The sequence below is a fragment of the Tachypleus tridentatus genome, chromosome 7 (assembly GCF_004210375.1).
Source record: "Tachypleus tridentatus isolate NWPU-2018 chromosome 7, ASM421037v1, whole genome shotgun sequence".
NCBI classification, from domain to species: domain Eukaryota; kingdom Metazoa; phylum Arthropoda; class Merostomata; order Xiphosura; family Limulidae; genus Tachypleus; species Tachypleus tridentatus.
This window is the reverse complement of record NC_134831.1, coordinates 55,781,391-55,803,600: the sequence shown is the minus strand read 5'-3', so window position 1 is coordinate 55,803,600 and position 22,210 is coordinate 55,781,391. Positions and strand designations below refer to the sequence as shown.

Genomic DNA, 22,210 nt, shown 5'->3' with positions numbered 1-22,210 from the left:
GTGATCATGTTTTTCCTTCATGAAACTGTAATATATTATCCACAAACTGTTAGGGTGATGTTTGCATTTTCTGACTTTACTTGTACTGGAGACAGCAAGCATTTCAAATGATTTTATAAAAAAATATAAATGAATTTATGTTTACAGAACTAGAGTTTAAAAGATGTAAAAAAAGAACAACTAAATATTTCAGAATTTGATTACATCATGGGTATGATGGTAAGTAAGGAAGAAGATCAGAATATCCTTTAATAGTGGGTGAAAGGCATCTGACTCTGCCCCTTTTGTACTTATTCAAGGGACTTCTACTATATTCTAAGAAACTGTCAACATGAGGGTTTTAGTGATTCCTTGGTGGAGCAGGTGAGTGTGCGAATGAAGCAAAAGTGGTTCCATTCACTGTAATTATATCCAGAACAAATAGCGTATGTGAACAATATATTTCGAATCAGTGATGTCGAGAAAACCCACTTGTAGAGAAATATATATGCAAAAACTGCTCGTTTGGGTTGAGAAAATATTTTACGTGGAAGGTCGAAACGTTGTTCGCTCTTCTACGTAAAATATTTTCTCAACCCAAACGAGCCGTTTTTGCATACATAAATATATTTCGAAGTTTATACCAATACAATACAGCCAGTGTTTTAAGTTATCAAAAGTGTATGTCTTTTGCTCATTAAACTGTCCAAGTAAACTTAATTTCACAGCATAAATCGATTGAACTGAGTTAATTTCTGGTATTTCACATTATAATGATAATATATTATGATATCACAATAATTCAAAATCTAGAAGTGATGGACAAATTCTAACTACATTTGTGAAATCAGCATAAACAGATTATCACAAATTATTTAACTTGTCTTCGATAACATTTTTTATAGTTGTTGTCTAATATAATCAGATCATAAAAATGACGTTTTATTACATTAGGTTTCCTTCCCCATTCTCCTCTAGCTTGCCACAGTAGTTACTAAGAGAGTTCTCCTTACATGAGTGTGTTACATCTTGCGCTAGACGTGATTTTTAAACCGAGCCAGAGGAATACGATATATATATTTTTTACTTACTATTCGCACCAGTGGCGATGTATTTGACATGTGAAAGTTTGTAAGGCTGCCAGATATTTGTTGACGAGGTATGCCAACGTAACTTGAAAATTGGGACACAGAAGAGAAAGTATTTTCCGGTGTTAATTCAAATAGCTATAGCTATAATGGACATACTAGACAAATACAGTTTATTTGAAAAAGACGCCCATATAATTTCTTTTAGTTTTATAGTTACGATGGCTTTTTAATATAAAACTGTGGGTATTTTTGTACTTCAAGTATAAATGTTTCTTAAACTTTGAAACATTGCATTTTCGATACTGTTTTAACCATGTGACCCCGATGCACTGAATCCGTCCTTTGATTATTGCCAAGTTGTCGCTCGAAAAATTGCTAAAATATAATTCAGTTCTGTTTTTGTTTGTTTTTTCACATGGCTTCAGTGTACTCGCCCACGGCAGACAGTATATTGTCTATTGTTTTATGTGGGGTGTGAAAGATTCATATAAAATGTATATTATCCAAGAGTTTTTTGTTGTTTTTTTTTAGCATAGTTTCATATAAACGTTTGTCGCCCCACGTGGCCAGGTGGTTAAGGCGCTTGACTCATAATTTGAGGTTTGCGAATTCGAATCCCTGTCACACCAAACATGTTCGCTTTTTCAGCCGTAGGGGAGTAAAAAAGTGACGGTCAATCTCACTTTTAGTTAGTAAAATAGTAGCTCAAGAGTTGGCGGTGGGTGGTGATGACTAGCTGCGTTCCCTATAGACTTATACTGCTAAATTATGGACAGCTAGCGCAGATAATACTCGTGTAGCTTTGCGCGAAATTCAAAACAAACCAAATAAATTAAACGTTTGTCGTATCGCGTCAGGTGTGTATATACCTTTAGTCATGCTTTGTGATTTTTAACCTTATTGTGAAAGTAGCCTAAATATTAAATCAGCTTGTCAACAAACTTGTCGAAGAAATCAACATTTTTCAAAAAAAAATCGCAGTCAGTACTCCCCACGTTCATTATATGATATTATAAAACAATACAAATGTTTCAATTATATAGATACATATAAAAAGACTATAACAGCATATTATGTTCAATTTCTGTTAGAATTAAGTGGAGCTTTATTTGGTATGTCATATTATCATGGTACGAAGTTAATCTATCAGTTTAAATTAGTTCGTGGACTGTAAACAGGTTAATTGTATTCCACTCTTGGTTCCTCACAGAGCAAACTTTCTTATACTGGTGTTAATTCATTAAGTCACATTTTGAAATGTAAATTATAGTGTGATTAATTCCAGAATTAAGTGTAGGATACCATTATTCATGTATGTTCTCAGGTCATTTCAAAAAATGAATGTTGGGCTTTTCAAATCGGAGACAGATGAACTCCATGGCAGACATAGCGGTTTGCAGTATACGTATAATTTAGAATAAGAGATGTTAGAAGAGTATATCTTATTTTAAATTTACTCTACTGACTCATCTAGGTCAGATATGGATATCTGTCTTTTTGTTTCTTGACTTTAACAGTTAACATTTTAAAACTAAATTCTACTTTGCTTTCACCCAAATTTTAAGAGTACTGAATGATACCAAAGTTGAGAAAGTAGATTTTAGTGCTTATTATAAAGATTCCAAGTCGAGTTTGGAAAAAAGTCAATTTTTGATTTCGTTTTGTTTTATCGCTATCACATTGACCTCAGGCCAAAGTTAAAAGACAGAATCAAGTGTGCTTTGTGTTATAACAGTTATATTGTAGTATTTTGTCTTATGTTCATTATGTTAACTTCAAGAAATTAATTTCTTCAACATCTGATGACTTTTGCCTTAATATTGTAACAGCCTTAACAAGATCTTAAGATTAAAATTTGGGGCATATTATTATTTAGTTTCATACTAACTGACATGTTGACATGTACACGAGTCAAAAGGGTAAAATGACATGTTTTTATTTTATGTTTTGGTTTAAGAAAGAAGTCACCTAACAATGTATTTGTCAGTATTGTATTAGTTGTACAAAAGCACAATAAGCACATACATGATAGTCTAAAAGCTGTTTCACATTAAATATATTTTGTGTATGTAACATTTAATCTGTATCAACAGAATTCTTTGGACCTTTATCAGTCAGTATGTTCTGCTTACACATGTTTCATATATTCTCCCTTGTTAATATAAAATAGGTAAAAATTAAAATAATCTGTATCTTTCTTTTTTTTTCCTATTTATTTTTTGAAGTTTGTATGTGTGTGGAATGGACACAACATAAGCTTTCACTATAGCCATATCCTTAAGAGCTATAACTTTTAAAATAATTAAAACCACAATAACATATTTATAAAATGTAATCCTTATTTTGGCCTACAGATAAATGTATAAAGCTGCTAAATTAGAGACTAAACTGTTTGAGTTTATGACTGTTGTTGTAGTGCTTGTTTCAGTAGTTTTTGTAGCAGAACCTATACTTCATTTTAAACTTCATAATTTTAAATATTCCTGCTTCTTTATAGGTATAACATAAAAAGTAAACAATATAACTTCACTTTTAAAAATTGTTGCATGTCTATCCATCCATATGTAACACCATTGTTGGGTGGGAAAGATATTTATATATGTGCATGATATGCTTACCATTTATATTGTACCTTTTATAAGTGTGTATATGTATCGTATATGTATATACATATGTGGATTTTTGTCAGAATTTCAAAAGTGGATATTTACAGACACGCTTTATAAACTGGAAAAATCTTGTAGCAATTGTCCGTACTGTCTAGGTGCTAGCCCCATTGACATGATCAAGTAGATAAAGAATAGACAAAAAAGTTGCTGTCTTAGAAATGTTTGTGACTTTTTCAGTGTATTATTATTATATATGCACGTAATACATCGTAACAAATACCTTGAATGGTCGGTTTTTCGCTTAGGAATTTGATAGTATAGTTTATAGGTGCATGAATTATTTGGAATCATTTTCCATTCATACTACATATTTAGTATTCTTCTAGTGAACCCTGCATTGATCACAAGGCCTTCATAGAAACAATCTTTGCATTGAAGAAAGAACTTCTAAAATGCGATATCTTTCTAATTTTTAAGATTAATTTTAAGTTACCAGTGATTATGAATGTATCAGTGACTTGATGAAAGGTTTTATGTCATTAATCATTTTGTCTTGGTACGTAATCCAAGAAAATTATTCGTACTAGAACGAATTTTGTATTGCATTTCAAATTCCATATTTGTGAGACTGGTTTCAATGTGTTAAATGTTTCAATTGAGCATTTTTCTCTCATGAAATAGTAATTGCTTTTATCAAACGTTTATCTTAAATTTGACTATTATTGAAAAATGTGTTTGAGTAAAAGAAAATAATGAATATCCTCGCTACAAAAACAGATTTTTGACTCGGGATGAATGTGCTTTTTCTCCCAACCAAATATTATATTCTCTCTAATTAACATTAGAAAAGTCACATAAAATATTCACAAAAAACAAGAAAAATATTGTACCTTTGATAAATTGTTCTTTCCCAACATAATCTAAAAGCATGTGATGGTAACTATGATTTTTTAAAATATTTTTTACCTAATGTGATCTTGGCATGGTCGTGAAACCTATACAAGTTTACAACATGACAATATTTAATAATTATAAATTGATTAATTTCCAGTGGTTACAAAAATGGTAAGCAAGCAGTTGTTTTAATGAAATACAGTTCACTAATTCACAGTGACGTTTTGTTGTTAGTTGTATTTTTTAAAACTTATCTTTTGTGTTTAAAGTTCATTTATTCCTGTATTGTATACAAAAAACATGACTTTTAAGATCGAAAAGTAGATGCTAATGCGAATTAATAAAAGTTATTCAGACATAATTATTTTCAGTTTTAACTAGTATAGCTTAATATTTAATGATTGAAATAATTACTTTTTTGTTTTAATTCAAAAACATGTATTCACCCTTAAATTGAGCTTGTCTCAACGTGTTTTTTCTTTTAAACTGTCTCATGGTGGGTCCTCGGTACGTTTAAGGACTTAATACACTAAAATATGGCATTATAAAACAAATCTGCATTTAAACTGTGGTGCAGGAATCATAAATGAGCTGTATATATTGTTTCTTGAACCCCAATTTGTTTAACATTTCATAATCTGCACCAAATTATAAATTCTCTTTTTGTTATTTTCTTTTACAAATTTACAATCAATTTGTTTATATAGGTGGGCCGGAGACTATCGCATTAGTATACAAAAAAAAAAAAAAGTTCCCATCTTTGGCTTCTTTGGAAAAGATTCTGTCCTTTATAAATATACTCTTCAAAAAAAAGAAACGCAAAAGGCAAAATTTGAGACAAATTTTTAACAAGTTTATTCAGGGTAGTTCTGTATCACATGTGTGAAACTTTGCACATTCACTGCTGAACATCCAAAGTCTGCAAAGGCGAAGTCCACGCTTACTAGTTGAAGTTTAACGTCACTCAACGTCAATAACGAGTATGCCCCGTGAGTATCAATAACTGCTTGGCATCTCCTGCCCATGGAAGCGATGAGATGACGAATCACATTCTGTGGAATGGCTGTCCACTCAGCCTGCAAAGCTGCTGCAAGCTGAGGTAGAGTTTGCGGTTGAGGTTGTCGCCGTCGCAGACGTCGGTTTGACTCGTCCCAAAGATGTTCGATGGGGTTTAAATCTGTTGATCTGGAGGGCCAGGGAAGAACGTTGATGTTGTAGTGTCTCAAGAAGACAGTGGTGAGTCGGGCTGTGTGAGAACGGGCGTTGTCATGTTGAAAAACGTCGTTGACGTTCACCATGATGGGTTGCACATGGGGCCTAAGAATCTCGTCGACGTATCGTTGAGCCGTAAGATTCCCTCGAATGTGCAAAAGGTCTGTTCTGGCATTGTAGGCGGTGGCAGCCCACATCATGACGCTGCCACCACCAAATCTGTCAACTTCCTGCACACAGTTTGCTGCAAAACGTTCACCTTGGCGACGGTGAACACGGGTCTTTCCATCCTGCCTACGAAGCATAAAACGTGATTCATCGCTGAACCAAACATGCCTCCATCGTCGATGAGGCCATACCCGATGTGCCCGAGTCCACTGCAGCCGTGCTTGACGATGTTGCTGGGTAAGGATGACGCCTCTGACTGGACGTCGAGGTCGGATTCCTGCATCTCGTAGACGGTTGCGTACGGTCTGATCGGAAATCCTACGCAGCCCTGGTATGGTTGAGGCAGTAGACGTCGCAGTGGTGGTCCTATCCCGAAGGTGATGTAACCGGATGTAGCGATCTTGTGGGGCGTGGTCACACGAGGTCTGCCAGATCGTGGACGGTCACGAGTTGATCCATGTTGTTGGTGACGATTCCATACCCTTGTGATGGTGCTTGGGTGGACATTCACAGCTCTGGCAACATCTGATGGAGATTCGCCTGCTTCCAAGTGACCAATGGCATTGTTGCATTGTGCTTCAGTCAGTCTTGGCGTAACTGTATTGCGTGTCGGTGGCTTAACACTGAGCTATGGAAACCGAGAACCCGTCACTTTTATAGGGATTTTTCACATGTTGCACTTGCAGAACATGCAGATCTCTCAAACAAATTTATTGGACACGAATGCGTTTTGGCGAAAAATCCGATGTTTTACTCCGTTTTCAAAGTACACAACTTTTATTGTCATTTTGGTCTGACAATCAGTGCCTTAACACGTGTAACATCACATACTCTGAGCTTGTAGCGTTATTACATATATTTCTCTTTAAAATAAAAAAAAATATCCCTTTTGCGTTTCTTGTTTTGAAGAGTATAGTTTGCTCATATTTAACAAGAAGCAGGCTTATAAAATTAAGATAGATATTTCCATGCCAACCAAATTTAGGTTATAACTTGGGCAGGCTAATCAAATTTGTTACATAAAATAAATAATTTTCATTTATGTAAAATGCTTAGTTATGATTTGAATAAAAAATAAATGTGAGGCAATTTAAATTACAATCGATATCGGTTTCATTGTGTTAAGTTAGGTTTATTTAGCCTGCAGGCCTACTTTATCGTTGAATAAGTTTAACTACGCTCATGTCGCTTAAAATATGACAGATAAGTACCAAAGTTACACGTAATTTTTAGTAGGGCAGAAATGCTTGCTGGTTTGTATAAAAGTAAATATTTAATTTATAACTTAAATAAGGTTTATTACATAACGTTACGTATTGAGTGACAATACAATAAGCTAGTGGATTCTCCTAATTAGACTAATGTTAACATTAAGCCTATTTTGGGTTATATTTAAGGAATTTCTTTTATCTCTGGATATGAAATAGGTATTGTTCTTCATGTTTTGGTATCATATTCTATAGTTGTTTTTTGTTTCTACATTAGTTATTTTTAAATGACCAACAAGATATTGTAAACCTTAAATGCTTATATTAGATGAAAGATGTTTTTACTAACTTGAGTATACTAAAGTTTTAAATTTCAAGTATGTAATTTATGTATAATTTTAATTTGAAATAACTATCACATTACTGTCTAAAGTGACTAAAAATAATTCACTTAAGCCAGTATTTTCCAATCTTTAACTAGTAGCACCCTCACCTTAAACTTTGGAAAGTTTTCGTTGCACCCCTTCTCCGTCACACCGATCACGCTCTTTTAACGATGAGGAATTTATCAGTGATGGTCAATCCCACTGTTTGTTGGTAAAAATGTCGGCTGTGGGTAGTTTTGACCAGCTGCCTTCCCTCTAGTCTGTTACTAAATTAGAGATGGCTAGTGCAGATGGTCCTCTTGTAGCTTTGCGCGAAATTCAAAACAAACCAAACTAAAACTGCTAGTAATAAGTTTAAATCAATACTCTCACAACATCAAACTTAAGTATGCGTAACAATTCGACGAACTACAACTTAAGGCTTAAAATAATCGGTAAAACTTGACAACTTGATAGATATCTGTGTGTTGTTGAGTCCTTATTACTTCACTGTACATTAACTTAAATTAATTTAAGTGTGTGAATAATGCCGTGAAATTTCGTCGAATTCATTGTTATACGACAGACCAACTGTTTAATCTGTGTGTGTTATAGATTTTCATGCTTTTTCAACAGAACTGAAACTGTAAAGAGAGTGTGAATTAGAAGCCTAATGCCTCCCTTGATTGACCGTATTCTTTGCTGTGGACTACAGTTTCGCCTATTCAAGGCTCATCAGCACAGCTTGAGTCAGCAAACCAAAGAAATACCATTAGGCTTCTTACAGTGGTAAAGAGACTATAATATCTATGGGAGTTTTTAATTAATTTAGGTATGGGAATAATGTTATGGCATTTCATAGAATTCATTTTTCGGTATTATACAGTGGCCCAACTTATTAGTGGTGAAAAGAGAAAATAAATCTTTAACACACACACACATAAAAACTTAAATTAGTTTTATGCCACTTCATTTGAAGCTGAAATCAAATATATAACTAAAACAATGCAGTAACAAACGATTTTCGGCTTGGAGACAACCCATGCTAAAGAGCTAAGCACGCGCACTTTGTAAGCTGTTATGGGAATTTAAGTATTTTGTTCAAGTTTCGACTTTCTTTTTAAGAAATAATGGCTTAAATAGTCATTACTAAAAAAAAGTTTTGTATTTTGAATTTAATCGTTGTGAGATATACGAACTGAATGTGGTAAATGTCAAGATAACATATCTTATGATCTTGGCAATCTTGAGGCAGCGACAAACGAAAATTTAAGATAGCGCAGACCTCTGTGACCAAGAAATCCAAGTTCTTAGTATATACAAAGATTTGAAATAGTACATGTGTCTATCTATAAGACGAGTTCCCCGCTGGTACAGCGGTAAGTCTACAGAATTACAACGCTAAAATTAGGGATTCGATTCTCCTCAGTGGACTCAGCAGATAGCCCGATGTGGCTTTTCTATAAGAACACACACACACACACTCTATAGGACGAACTACGTCGTTGCAAGTAAGCGATGACGTCTTTCGTTATTATACAAGTTATGTGTGAATGAATAGAATGTTTTTTGTGTTATGAAATAGTTATTGCAAGCCTTGTTCAGAAATGTTAGTGTTTTGGGGGTTTACAGACAAAAATTTGATGTAGCGCATTTTAGTAAGTGTTTACGTACTCTCAGTCGTTGTTGCGGTTTGGTAATTGTTTTTATCAGTTTATGACAAAGTAGCTTTTTTTCGTTAAACGACAAATCAATTTTTATTTCGCTGATGTTTTATTTTGTTGGTTTAGTTTAGTTTGTTTTGAATTTCGTGCAGAGCTACACGAGGGCTATCTGCGCTAGCCGTCCCTAATTTAGCAGTGTAAGACTAGAGGGGAAGGCAGTTTGTCATCACCACCTACCACCCACTCTCGGGTTACTCTTTTACCAACGAATAGTGGGATTGATTGTCACGTTATAACGCTGAAAGGGCAAGCGTGTTTGTTGTGACGGGGACTCGAACCCGTGACCCTCAGATTACGAGTCAAGTGCCTAAACCACCTGGCCATGCCTGGCCTAGGTTTTGTTGGAAACCCGTTTTTACTCAGTACTTTTCTATTATTAATACTGAAGTATAATTGAACTACTTTGCTACATTATTTAAGTGTCTTTCAATTAGATGCAGAGTGTAATAACTGTCAGTATCCAGTCTTTCGTCATTATAATTTTGAAGCATTATTTAATCTTGCAGGAATTGACCCTGACGGATGATACTGTATTAGAAGAGCACAGTGAAGACCCTTGTCTAGTACAAATCAAACTGATTGGTGAAGGAAGTGAGGATTGATTATTTTTTGTTTAAGGTCACTTTTGAGTGACATTTTTTTGTCATTTGTATAAAATAATGTTATGAGTGATGGTAGTAAGAAATTGTTTGTTACTTTAGATAAAGAGTAAAAAATAAGTAAGGATTTTATTTACCACTTACATAATGACGTGGATTAACTAGTATATGAAAGTATTGTTCAGTATTTTTTAAATATTTAGCAAGTAAATAATTTTGTTTTCAATGATAATTCAAATCTTTCACTCGCATAAAATTATCTTTTTGTAATTATATTGTAATACTTTGCTTGAAACTTGTTATATTATTAACTGTACTTCAATATAATTATAAAAAGGTAAGTTATACTGTACACAACAATGCATATTTTAACAAATCGCATAAACGTAGTTTTCACTGTGAGTTGGGTACTCAACAATTATTCTTTGACTAAAATTACTCGAGTAGTGAATTTTAAAAAAATATATAGCTAAGATAATTTGTTTGGACTATTTTTTGTTGTTGTTAAACGAATAAACTTAATAGGTTCTACAATATTTAGATTAATTTTTGATTTAGTGGTAGTTGAATATCATAATAGCTGGAAGTTGTAAAGTATTTTCTATAAAATTCGGTTGAATACTAGTTGTACTACCCTAATATATTAAGAATATATGTAACTTCATTTATGATTAGTTGTAGTACTCTATCAGTATTTTTACAGGAACTTGGAAATCTGACCTACAAATATTGGAAATATATTAAGGTATGATTTATGAGTACTTGTGAAACGTCAGGCCTACAGTTAGCTCGGACCTGTAAAAATATATTTTGCAATTATTTTGGAAAGATGAAAAACTTCAGTACTCGACCAGAAACAATTACCACTAGACTCTTGACTTATTGCGTGCAAAACTAACGCTGATTTGTGGAGAACGTTAAGCTATGACGTATTTCAACACCTTTAGCTTATTGTGATGAAATATTGTCATACCACTGCTCATCTCTCTGGTTACTAATTACTTTTGTTCTTTTCAAATAATTTACTTATGTTGACATTAAATATTTCATTACTCGTTACAAATCCTTACTGATATCAGTATAATACAAAAAACGCACGTGACGTGGAAAGGTGTTATATGGTTATTTTGGTATCTTCAGTAGACACTAATAGATATTTTTCATTGCGTTCTAGTTGTGGAGTCGATTTTGAAAGGTGAAAACGTTGGCATTACTCCCAGAAGACGAGCTTGTACTCAAAATAACCAACATAATACGGTAGGTCACTACAAATGTTATCAAGAAATTTGTTTCTTGTAATATGGCTTAGTTTCGTCAAAAATCGATCAGTTATTTTTAGAATTGCTCTTGGGAAGTTTTCTTATTATTTTACTTTATGTATTAAAAGCATTTACTTAATTATGTTACCTCTCTACACTCGTAAATGCGTGGGTAAAACACTGCAGAGAATGTTAAAAGAAAAAGAAGAAATAGGAACTTTATATATCTTTCAGTTTTCTGCCCTACCGCAGTTCTGTATGTAGCTGCACAAAGAGAGATTTCGAATTCCATCGTTAGACCCACGCATAAGTAGCACAGGTGTAAACAACACGGCGTCACAGGAAATTAAAATTCGCGTTTAATTTGTAAGCGGCAGATAAGATTTGGGGGCCGTGTATAAACCAGTGATGTGGATGCGCAGTAGCGAACGACAAGAGTCGCAATAGGTGGTGAGATGTTGTTTGTACTTGAGCGATCTTCATCTCACATAACTCTCTCTATTCACCATGGTAACCTCTCACAAACTGCACTATGACGCTGACACGCTATAAGCGAAAACAACTTTGTAGTTGTTGCCTAGCGCTGACTTTTAATGATACAAATTCTCTACTGCGTTGGTCAGTGTTAAAATCTCGTTATTCTCGTGTGATCACGCAGACATTTTGAGATAAACAACAACCATTACCAGAACTTCAACGGAAAGCATATAGAACTTTATAATCGTTGTTCAGTCTCAAACAATTTAGTATTTCCACCATATCCGACACATATATACCATTTTGCCAGTATTTCCCTCCCCGCAGTTTCTTTTCCTCCGATGAGATCAATAGCTAATCAGAAATAGTATCGTTCTAACATAAATTGCTGCTTTACTGGAAGGTTTTGCCGTTTCAGGGACATTACACCCGGACCCGCAGTCAGGTTGGTTGTAGTGTTAGCAACAGTCGCTTCACAACTGCCGCCATCTCTAAGAAGCCCCGTCCTCTTGCTAGCATCGAAAAAGGTAGTGTCACATTTTGTAATAAAGACGTAATGTTTATTTAATGTTGATGACGTATGACACTAATTTAATACTGTTATATTTCATGTAAAAATTACTGTTTTCAGTATCACTAGACCACTCATTGCCGACTTATCTATCAGAAACAGTGGTAATACAAGTGCAGCCATTATAGACTTAAATGTTACTGACCGAAGTGTGACTGTAAATGTTATGTGTTCATTAGACAAGAGCTACATAGAATAATGTAACATATGAGCAAACTGTAAGAGTAACTATAACGTTCAAATTAGATTTTTGTGTATATAAGAATGATGGTGGCTTCCGTTTTATTATTCCATAATATGCATGCCCTTAAATTTCTGACGTGAACCGATATCAGTTTTTTCATGGTTTATAGAAGTAAGTAGTACTAACAATGTGAACTTTATATTTTTTTAGTTCATTGGCATTATAATGTAGTGAGATGAATGAAGTGAACGTTAACATGTCAGTTAATAAGACCTCAACGACGAGGATTTGTTAATGTATTTGTAATGCATAGAAACTATGATGATAATTATATTTGATAATGTACAAATATTGTTATTTAGTAATGGTTTATTTAGATTGTGTAGCAGTCTGGCTTAGCTTTGAAGCAAACCATTTGTAGTAATCTGTGAAGCAGAAACTATTACATTGTAAGTTTGTTTATTAATGACATACTTGTATCTGTTATAATATATCATGTTCCCGTCTTTTGTGTGTGTCTGTGTATATTAGTTCGAATTTAACTACCTATCTCCATTCTTGCCTCTTGATTCTTTAAAAGTACTAACTAACTATAAAACAATCCAAAACAACCGTAGCTACCTTTACATATATGTAGTATTTATTTTGTAGACTATCACTTTATTAACATTATTTTAAAAAAATGTATTTAAATTATTCGTTAATCGTGAGTACACTATTACTTTACACTGACGTAAAATATATGTATGCCAGTTTTTGATTCCCGTAATTCAACTTTTGTTAGTTTTTTATATGTATATATATCAACGTACTAAAATGAAACATTTTAATATGTGTTATTTTATTTTTAATTAATGAACAAAATTAGTACAGAATCGTCTAACAAAAGCTTGTGTATTATTAATAAATGATTAAAGATGTCGTTACTGAGAATAATAAGACATGTCAGACGTTGATAATAAAGTAATCAGTATAAAAGGCCAGATTATATTTGTTTCTCACCAAAATGTTTTTCCTATATGTTACACTTCACATACATATCCCAGAACCGTGTTATTCATCTGTAAGTGTAATGAATTTTTACTGATAACCCTGTATCAGTTAATTATTCTTTACGTATAATGTGGGTTTATAGGGATTTTGGGTAGAGAAGCAGATAATAGTCTAGTCGTTGTCGTAAAAGTAATCTTGTTTATTTTTCAGATTAAAATCGTTTTATGAGATGTTCTGGGTTCTGTGTTCTCTATGGTATATTGTTGTTGACACAAAGAGTGAACTTTCTTTTCGTGAAGTGGCTGTTAAAAGTGAAACTGTTTTCTACATTTCCTTCTCTTGAAACCTAATCTTGATTGATCTTCTAAAAAAAAATATTTTCAGTCAGTTTTAATTTTACGCAGTGGATTCCACATCTTCTGTTTTTATAGTTGGTTTCTAAAATGAGGTAATATAGCGTGTACATAGCTGTTTTTAAGGTGACCCTGTTCGTGTAAGATAAAGATCTCCACTCTTAGTTCTTCAGATATCCTATGTCACGTGATGTCTACGGTGTTTATTGTTCAGATGAACCTTTGTCATGTGGCGTACACTCTGTTTTCAGTTCTCCAGACGGTCTTAGTCGTACAACAAAGGATTATAATCATTCAGATAGCCTATTTTGGATTTTAGATCATGCATATTCCACCTTAGTGAATGGGGGGGTTGCATCATATCGCTCGCTCTTTTTGAATATTAAACATAATTTAGGACATAGCTTTTATCTTTCACTTAAGCTTAGTTGTTAGAATGAATATTAGAAGTACATGTTGTGTTGACTATGAAATATAGTTGTGGTGTAAGATAAATTGTATTAACTATTTTTTCGTTACGTTAGTCGATAATTTTTACAATTCTTCTGTATTTCTGCTTAAGTGCGTGTAGTTCTATGGACTCATATGAAATGCCCTCAATTCAGTTGCATAGAAGATGCAATACACATTTATCATATTATTTCAAGCCCTCATAACCACCTCAGCGCCATTACTTCAGTTTTATTTGTATGGCCGAAGTATGTGAGTAATAGAGGCTCCATGTATGGGGAAGATTGCAGTATGGCGTCCATGCATGGTTGTAACCGGCGGCTATAAGAATGATTTATGCAGAGGAAGAGGGGGGGTTAGGGGTAAACAAAACCTGTCTGGCTCTGCGTGAAGGTTACCTTCAACCGAGTTTATATGTATTTCCTCTGTAAGAGGAACAGTTACTGGAGGACTGTTCGACCGTTTACACTGTGTACACGCTGGATGTAGTTCGTGTTTTTTGTTTGACATCTGAGCGTACTACATTAACTGGAGACTGCAAGTGTTGAAGGTACTTTTTAATTAAAGAACGTGAATCTAATAATTCTTTAATAGATTTCGTACGTAATAGTTGATTAATTCTGTGAATGTGAACGGATAATCTGCCTGGAAAGAATTAGATGTGAACAATCGTTGGTCTGACGTTTGACCTGATGAAGACAAACGCAAAAGCATCATTGTCCATATCGAATTCTTTCTAGGCAATTGACCGTTCAGAAGCAGATATCGTAAACTTAATAAGTCATCTATATGAGACATGTTATATGCAGAGTATATGTTGATCTACGTAAAAAAAATAGATGAAACTTAAATACTGCACTGATTAAGCTCTGTTTAAATATATGCTTTTGGCATTAGTAAAGTATTCTATAAATAAGTTAATTTATTATTTATGAAGTTAATTATATTAAGATTTGTTATTGTTAAAGTTGATGTTTAGTGCGATAGTAAATAGTTGTGTCCCGAGGTGTGATATATATTTCAATGGTTTGTATGCCATTACATCACATTACGACTGCTAATAATTTTAACAAATGTAACCAGTAAAGGAAATGTTTATGATGTAATTTTGTACAAAAACACTGACAATTAACTTCTTGTTCTTGAAATGTGTTTAACGTAGATGTATTCTTCATGCATAAGTGTTAACAGAGCCAGTATTTACTATTGTGATATACTAGGATGTATGTGATAACAGGCGTTTGCAGTTAAACTAAGTTCCAACATAGGTGGTTAGTAAACAAAATTATTGCTCAAAATTCATGTAGTTGATTAGACTTCTCATAAATGACGTTTAGTTGAATTGTATTAATTATCCATATGGTGGATTGAGACTGAAATAACACATATTATTCATGCAGTGGATGAGAGTTTCCACATGATAATTGTTTAGTAATCGTGCTCTCTCTGTTGAAAGTCAAACAAAAAGAAATAATATCCACATATTGGCCCAGTATCTCGACTGGTTTTGTGTTGAAAAACGAAATTTTTCTTATTTCTGACAAAAGCATAGTGATTCTCCGTGTAGCATGTTAGATTCGCTACCAAGATAAAGTTTTAGTTTTCATTTAATGGGTTAAAGTTCAGACAAAACCCGTTTCTAAAAATCGTGTAGTAGATTTGAGTTCCAACAAAACCAGTATTTAGTGACCAAGTAGAAGACTAAATCTGACTTAGTCTATAAAACATAGGTTTATATGACCCATTTAATACATTAGTTTCAAGTACTAACATTGACTTGGGAATTTTCATGTCAAACAAAATCGAATTTTAAAATCTGTGTAGCGTATTATAGTTTCGATACATAACTTCCCGAAAACTATTGTAAGCAGCTAGTTAAATACGAGCTTGTAACAGTTTGTATCGTTATAAAGTAAAGAGCAGTGTTATTATATAACCATATTTCTTTCTAGTTTTGTTACATAATTATCAAAAATATAATATTTTAATACGCTTTTAAGTAAAGATTATAACCATTTTGTTCATTTCGTTCTTACTGAATCGTAAGTAAAGTTTGAGTATGACACACTGCTGATATATTGATAATTTAAAGTCACAAAATTATGTATGTTTATTGAAATGTCTTTAGTTTTGTAGTGTTAATGTTACTGTTCACATAGAAAAAGAAGAACGGTGCATGTTGATTCTTGTTTGCCGCTGAAGTCTTTCAAGAACTTTGGCCTTGTGAGCAAACAAGAAATACTCGTGTATTTTGTTTGTGTGTGAAGCCCAGTTACTTGAGTGATATAATTTAATGTTCAAGATAATAGTAGTAGTTGGGAGGGAGGTAAAGGTATATTTCACTCCCAGAATCATTCTAGCGCTAAAGACAAATTATCTTGGTGTTTAGCCAAGCGAGCCAAGATATATTTGTAAATATAAAGTTGTCCCTGTCGAGGTAAAGCAGTGTTGTTAAATGTGTAGGCTGCTAGTTCCCTGACATGGCCGCTTGTGGGCGTAGTGTCTTTCATAGTTACGCACGGTTGCCGTGTTTCTTCAGATGTATAGTGGCTTTCATAATTATGTCCGGTCGTTTGATATTTTATTAATAACAGGGCATAATTTTAATATGTGAGCTCAGTGTCATATATCTGGGTATGGCGAATTTGAGAAAGGAATATGTGGCCATTGTGGACTATTTTTCATGGAGTTCTCCTGCTGTTTTAATATATTTCTAGACGGCGTTTCTGGTTGACGCTGATAGCTATGTTTCACAATAACACAAGTAAGTCAGTATGGTAGAAATAAATTCACAGTTGAAATATTACCACAAAAGTCGTAGGTACTAGTAATTAGTCAAGTATGATGGATTTTACAGTTTGTTTTTTTTTGTACCGTAATAGGATTTTAAGATACTGTATTTTACAGTTTGTTTTTTTTTGTACCGTAATAGGATTTTAAGATACTGTATTTTACAGTTTGTTTTTTTTTGTACCGTAATAGGATTTTAAGATACTGTATTTTACAGTTTGATTTTAAGATACTGTATTTTTTTTTTTGTACCGTAATAGGATTTTAAGATACTGTATTTTACAGTTTGTTTTTTTTGTACCGTAATAGGATTTTAAGATACTGTATTTTACAGTTTGTTTTTTTTGTACCGTAATAGGATTTTAAGATACTGTTATAATTTAGCGCTTGACAGTTTAAAACTTTTTCGACTAGTTTCAGTTAAAGAGTGTGCTTTACCGATTAATAGTTCTGAACAACTGACGTCATTTTCAGAAACCCAGAATTGGAACCTACAAAAAGCAATATTTTGATATCTCAGTCCTGTAAGTTCTTGAACACGTGTAAAGCATTATAATAAATGTTTATATCCATAGGCAGTAAAGTAAACATTATATTTGAAAATAATGTTATTCTCAATATACATTTAACCGAATTACTTTAGCTAAGCCCGGCATGGCCAGGTGGTTAGGCATCCGACTCGTCGCACCAACCATGCTCGCCCTTTCAGCCGTGTGATGTTATAACGTGACGGTCAATCTCACTATTCGTTGGTAAAAGAGCAGCCTAAGAGTTGGCAGTGAGTGGTGATGACTAGCTGCCTTTCCTCTTGCCTTACACTGCTAAATTAGGGACGGCTAGCGCAGATAGCCCTCGTGTAGCTTTGTACGAAATTCAGAACAAACTAAGTTGAACCACTTTTTTGGTGTTTATTTCTACGTGTTGATATAGTTAAGTTACATTACTCTCTTACATGATTCACATTTTTGACCTGTTTCCTTCCAACAAGCAGTTTCAAGTCCTATATTTAGGAAGAGCTCTATTATGCTGAAGTTTTGGCGTGATTCACGAAGTGTTGACTATCGTAATGTCATGTGATCAACACATGCATGTGGACGCTGAAAGCTTGCGTTTGATTCGTTCGCAATCACGTTTCGGCAAAGACGGTGATGGCACACAGCAACAACTGGAATCTAAAATGTGGGCCCTATAAGGAAAACGGTTTATGACAAGTTTAGAAAGCCCTGCAGTGGTGAACTTAATGGTATTTGCTTATAACATTTTAAAGTTTAGTCGATAACTTAAACACACAAATCGTTGAGTGTAGGGTTGCAGTTCGTTACAAGATTCATATTTTACCACTGTTTGACATCGAAAGAGCCGAGTTCTTGTTTTAGAAATATTTTAATGTGAACTTTATTTGTGTAAAATTTAGGCCTTCGGTAAGCTTATGGTCGCCATTCCTATTGTGTGCTGCCCATAAATATTTCAAATCCAGTTAAAGATATTTGCAAGGTAGTTCGCTACTCATATAAACTGTGAAGAAGTATTGAAAACTGTGTACCACTGTAAACATGGTTTTTAATACACTGAAGCTCCTGGATATATCACTGTAAGATTTTGAAGCGAAGTACAAAGGTCAAAAATATATGTATATATCACGTTTTACTTGATTTATATATCACACGAAAATTGCAATTTGATTTTTATATCTTTTACATAAGAACCTGATTTTGTGAAAATCTTCACTCTCATCAGCTTCAAACTATTGCAAGCAACTCATACAAATATATTTATAAAAGCTTGATACATATCCACAACTTGTAATTCATAATAATGAAAAATATTAATGGGTGTTTTTGTGAATTCCATTTCTATAATTAATTATTTATTTATTATGTCAGAACTCTTACGCAACTTTGTTTCAAAAAGGACCAAGCAGGCTAGGTTAAGTTACTTGACGGTTTTATACAATTCTGTTTATTGAAAAATTAGTGATAATGGATAAATATCTTGATTATCGTACCTGATGCGAGTTGGTTTATGTGGTTTAATGAAAGCTAGGACCAAGTGTAACTCTGATTGGTTGAAATGTCAAAATATGATATTTATAATAACATGTTGTGCGTATGGTGTTTATGGCAAGTGTGTCAGCAGTGAAGACAATAAACCAAGTAATTTCATTGAAAAAAATGTCCTTATAAAAACGTGTTGTTTTTCGGATTTCCAACACCGAGTATCAGCTTAAAAACAACCAGAACGTTTTAAATATTTTGTCAAAATATTGATGAAATTTGCCGAAACGTTCTCCTTATTTATTAGAGTAATAAAATTAAACAGCAAGACTTAACGGTGAATGGTATATAAGCTGATCCGTAGTGCTGAAAACGGCCTGCCGTGAGTTTGCGGAGCGAGAGAGCTTCTCTGTGATGGAGAGAGCGCAGATAACTCGTTTTGTAGTTTGTGAACAAAACAGCTTTAGAAAAGAATATTGAAAACTGTTATTGAATCGTTGTTTGACTACAAGAATGAGTGGTCGTTTTTAGACTGACACTCAAGAAAGAAAACTGCGTAAAAATAACAATTTAAAAGCGAATACCACCCAAAGAAAGCACACGATATTCTTTAATGCGTTCGTATAACGAAATAGTTTAACAGTGCTTTCGACCGTAGTGGAACAGATCATTGTGGTCAAAATTACATCACGTGCCGGCTTGTCAAATAGACTTGACATGGTACGTCCTAGTGGTTAGGGTGCTTGACTAGTATATTTAAATCTCCTCATAGAAAATGCTCGCTCTTTCAACAGTGGAGACGCTATAATGTGATGGTCAGTCCCATTTTTCGTTGGTAAAGAGTAGCCCAGTAGTTGGCGATGCATGGTATTGACTAGCTGCCTTCCCTATAGTCTGTCACTTCTGAATTATGAACGGCTAGCGTACATAGTTCTTGAATAGCTTTGCTTGAAAATCAACGAATTAATGGGCTTAACTGTAATCATGTGTTTAACAGTGTATTATGTTTTAGAGTTAGCTATGTCGCCCTCTTTCGCTGGAATTCTGATATACATCCATTAGCTTCAACCTCCTTAGTATGTTTATTTTTAAGTTCCACACACGTGTTTTTAATTGGTTGAGTACTATTCTAAAATGTATATCAAAACCACTTTGTTTTTATGCACAGGCAAAGTTTGAGTTGTGAGTGAATTATCTGAGGAAAAACCTTTCCCCATGACAGGTGTAGGCGATATCTTACGTTTTCAAAAAGGGCTGAAATGAACAAGTTTAGTATTTTATGTTGATAATTTTTAGTGTTTATGAATACAACAGAAATTTTTAAAAAATGACCATATGTTCGATCTGTAAGGCCATTTCACTCCTTTGCCGTAGAAAGCATTTATAGAATCTGTTACTTTTCGTGTATGGGCCTGATTTACAATAGGTGTGGGTTTGTTTTTAATTTTACGCAAAGCTACACGAGGGCTATCTCTGCTAGCCGTCTCTAATTTAGCAGTGTAAGACTAGAGGGAAGGCAGCTAGTTATCACTACCCACCGCCAACTCTTAGGCTACTCTTTTACCAACGAATAGTGGGATTGACCGCACATTATAACGCCCCCACGGTTGAAAGGACAAACATGTTTGGCGTGGCGAGGATTCGAACCTGCAACCCTCAGATTACGAGTCGAGTGACTTAACCATCTAGCTATGTCAGGCCTGGGTGAGAACGGAAGAACCCTGATTGACTCAAAGAAGTCCTCTGTTCCATATCAAGCGCTTTCCTGCCCTCCAGAGATTCATGCTCTACCTACCTCTTTGTTCAAATTGCTAGAGTACTAGTTATGCTGGTTAATCTTGAGTGGATCAGTTGAGCTCAGAGGTATGTAGAAAGTCACCAAGAAGGTGTGGCTCACTAAATTTTATCCAAAAGCTTGAAAATGGGTGGGTTGAGGTAAGAACACAGTTTCGAACATTGACCTCTGGATTGGTATGGTTTATTTTGAATTTCGCTAAGAGCTACATGAGGTCTATCAGCGCTAGCCGTCCCTAATTTAGCATTTTAAGACTAGAGGGAAGGCAGCTAGTCTTCACCACCTTCTGCCAGCTCTTGGGTTACTCTTTTACCAACTAATGGGATTGACCATCACATTATAACGCCCCTACGGCTGAAAGGGTGAGCATGTTTGGTGTGACGGAATTCGAAAGATTACGAGTTGAGCGCCTTAACCACACGGCCGTGCCGGGCCAGGTGGCTGTGACTTGTTGAAAATAAATTTCGACAAGAAACGAACAGCACACGGCCCATTTGTTTTAAAATAATATATATATAAAATAAACATATATACAAATGTTCTTTACGCTGTGGCTATCACAGTTGTATCTAAAGCTTTAAATGATCGTTTCTTTTTCGTCAAATTCTACACAAGTTGGTTCAGTTACTTTACAACACATTTTGACAAGAAAAAATAAATATTCTCTCTTCTGTTATTACAATACAATCTGAAGTAATTCTGTTTTAACAACTCGTCGCTATACGTTCTTTATGGCTAAACTCGCAATCACGCAGTCTAAATCTATCTATCAAATGAAATTTCTAACACACATTTATACCCCGATGGAGGTCTATAACATTTCACACAGTACTAGATATTATGCAATGGTTCTGTATCAAAACAATAACATAACAATCCTCAAACCATAACTAATGAACATCACAACATATGATTCCTAAACAGTTATGTAAACAAATTTGCCATAAACTATCGCTTCTGAAAAGTAACTAACTATAGTAGTCGCAATAAACTTAAACAGTCACATTTATGTAACCGGATTGTTGATGCTTACAAGCTAACATATTTTCCATAATTTTTTGAGTGAACTGTAAGTGACGTACAGGGTCATATATGAAGTGGATTGTAAGATTTTCATGAAAATGTAAGACAACAGTTTGTACACCCACTTCTACGTATGTAGTACATACCACCACTGTATTATTTTATATGAAGCAAAGAAAAACTTTTTTTTCTCTGGAATTTCACTCCAACACATTATCCTTCCAACTAACAACAAAAGTTAACGTTGACATTTTGAGACAGATGCCATAATATGCATATTATTTCTGCTGATCCATTTCTTGCACTATAGAAACTATAAATTCAGAGTTAATTCACAATTTTGTGAAAAGTTGTGAAGTATCTGAATTGTACTAAGGTGGCCAGTATCTTCAGAGATCGTTATGGTGTAATGTATTCTACCTCCCACGTGGGCAGGTTTTATTATTTCTTGTTATTTTTATAACTACCGAAA

General features: G+C 34.0%; 1 protein-coding gene across 4 annotated transcripts in view; it reads left to right on the top strand.

Moving 5' to 3' along the window:
• Window positions 1-22,210, top strand: part of LOC143255703 (uncharacterized) — a 150,315-nt gene that overhangs the window by 71,536 nt on the left and 56,569 nt on the right. For 3 of the 4 annotated variants that reach the window (XM_076511776.1, XM_076511777.1, XM_076511778.1), the window contains 3 exons: window positions 9,757-9,841; window positions 11,024-11,106; window positions 12,004-12,112. In XM_076511776.1, coding sequence (XP_076367891.1) covers window positions 9,757-9,841; window positions 11,024-11,106; window positions 12,004-12,112 — 277 coding nt within the window. Of the gene's footprint in view, window positions 1-9,756; window positions 9,842-11,023; window positions 11,107-12,003; window positions 12,113-16,575; window positions 16,901-22,210 lie in introns of those variants that run through there. The other variant, XM_076511779.1, reaches the window with a different exon arrangement.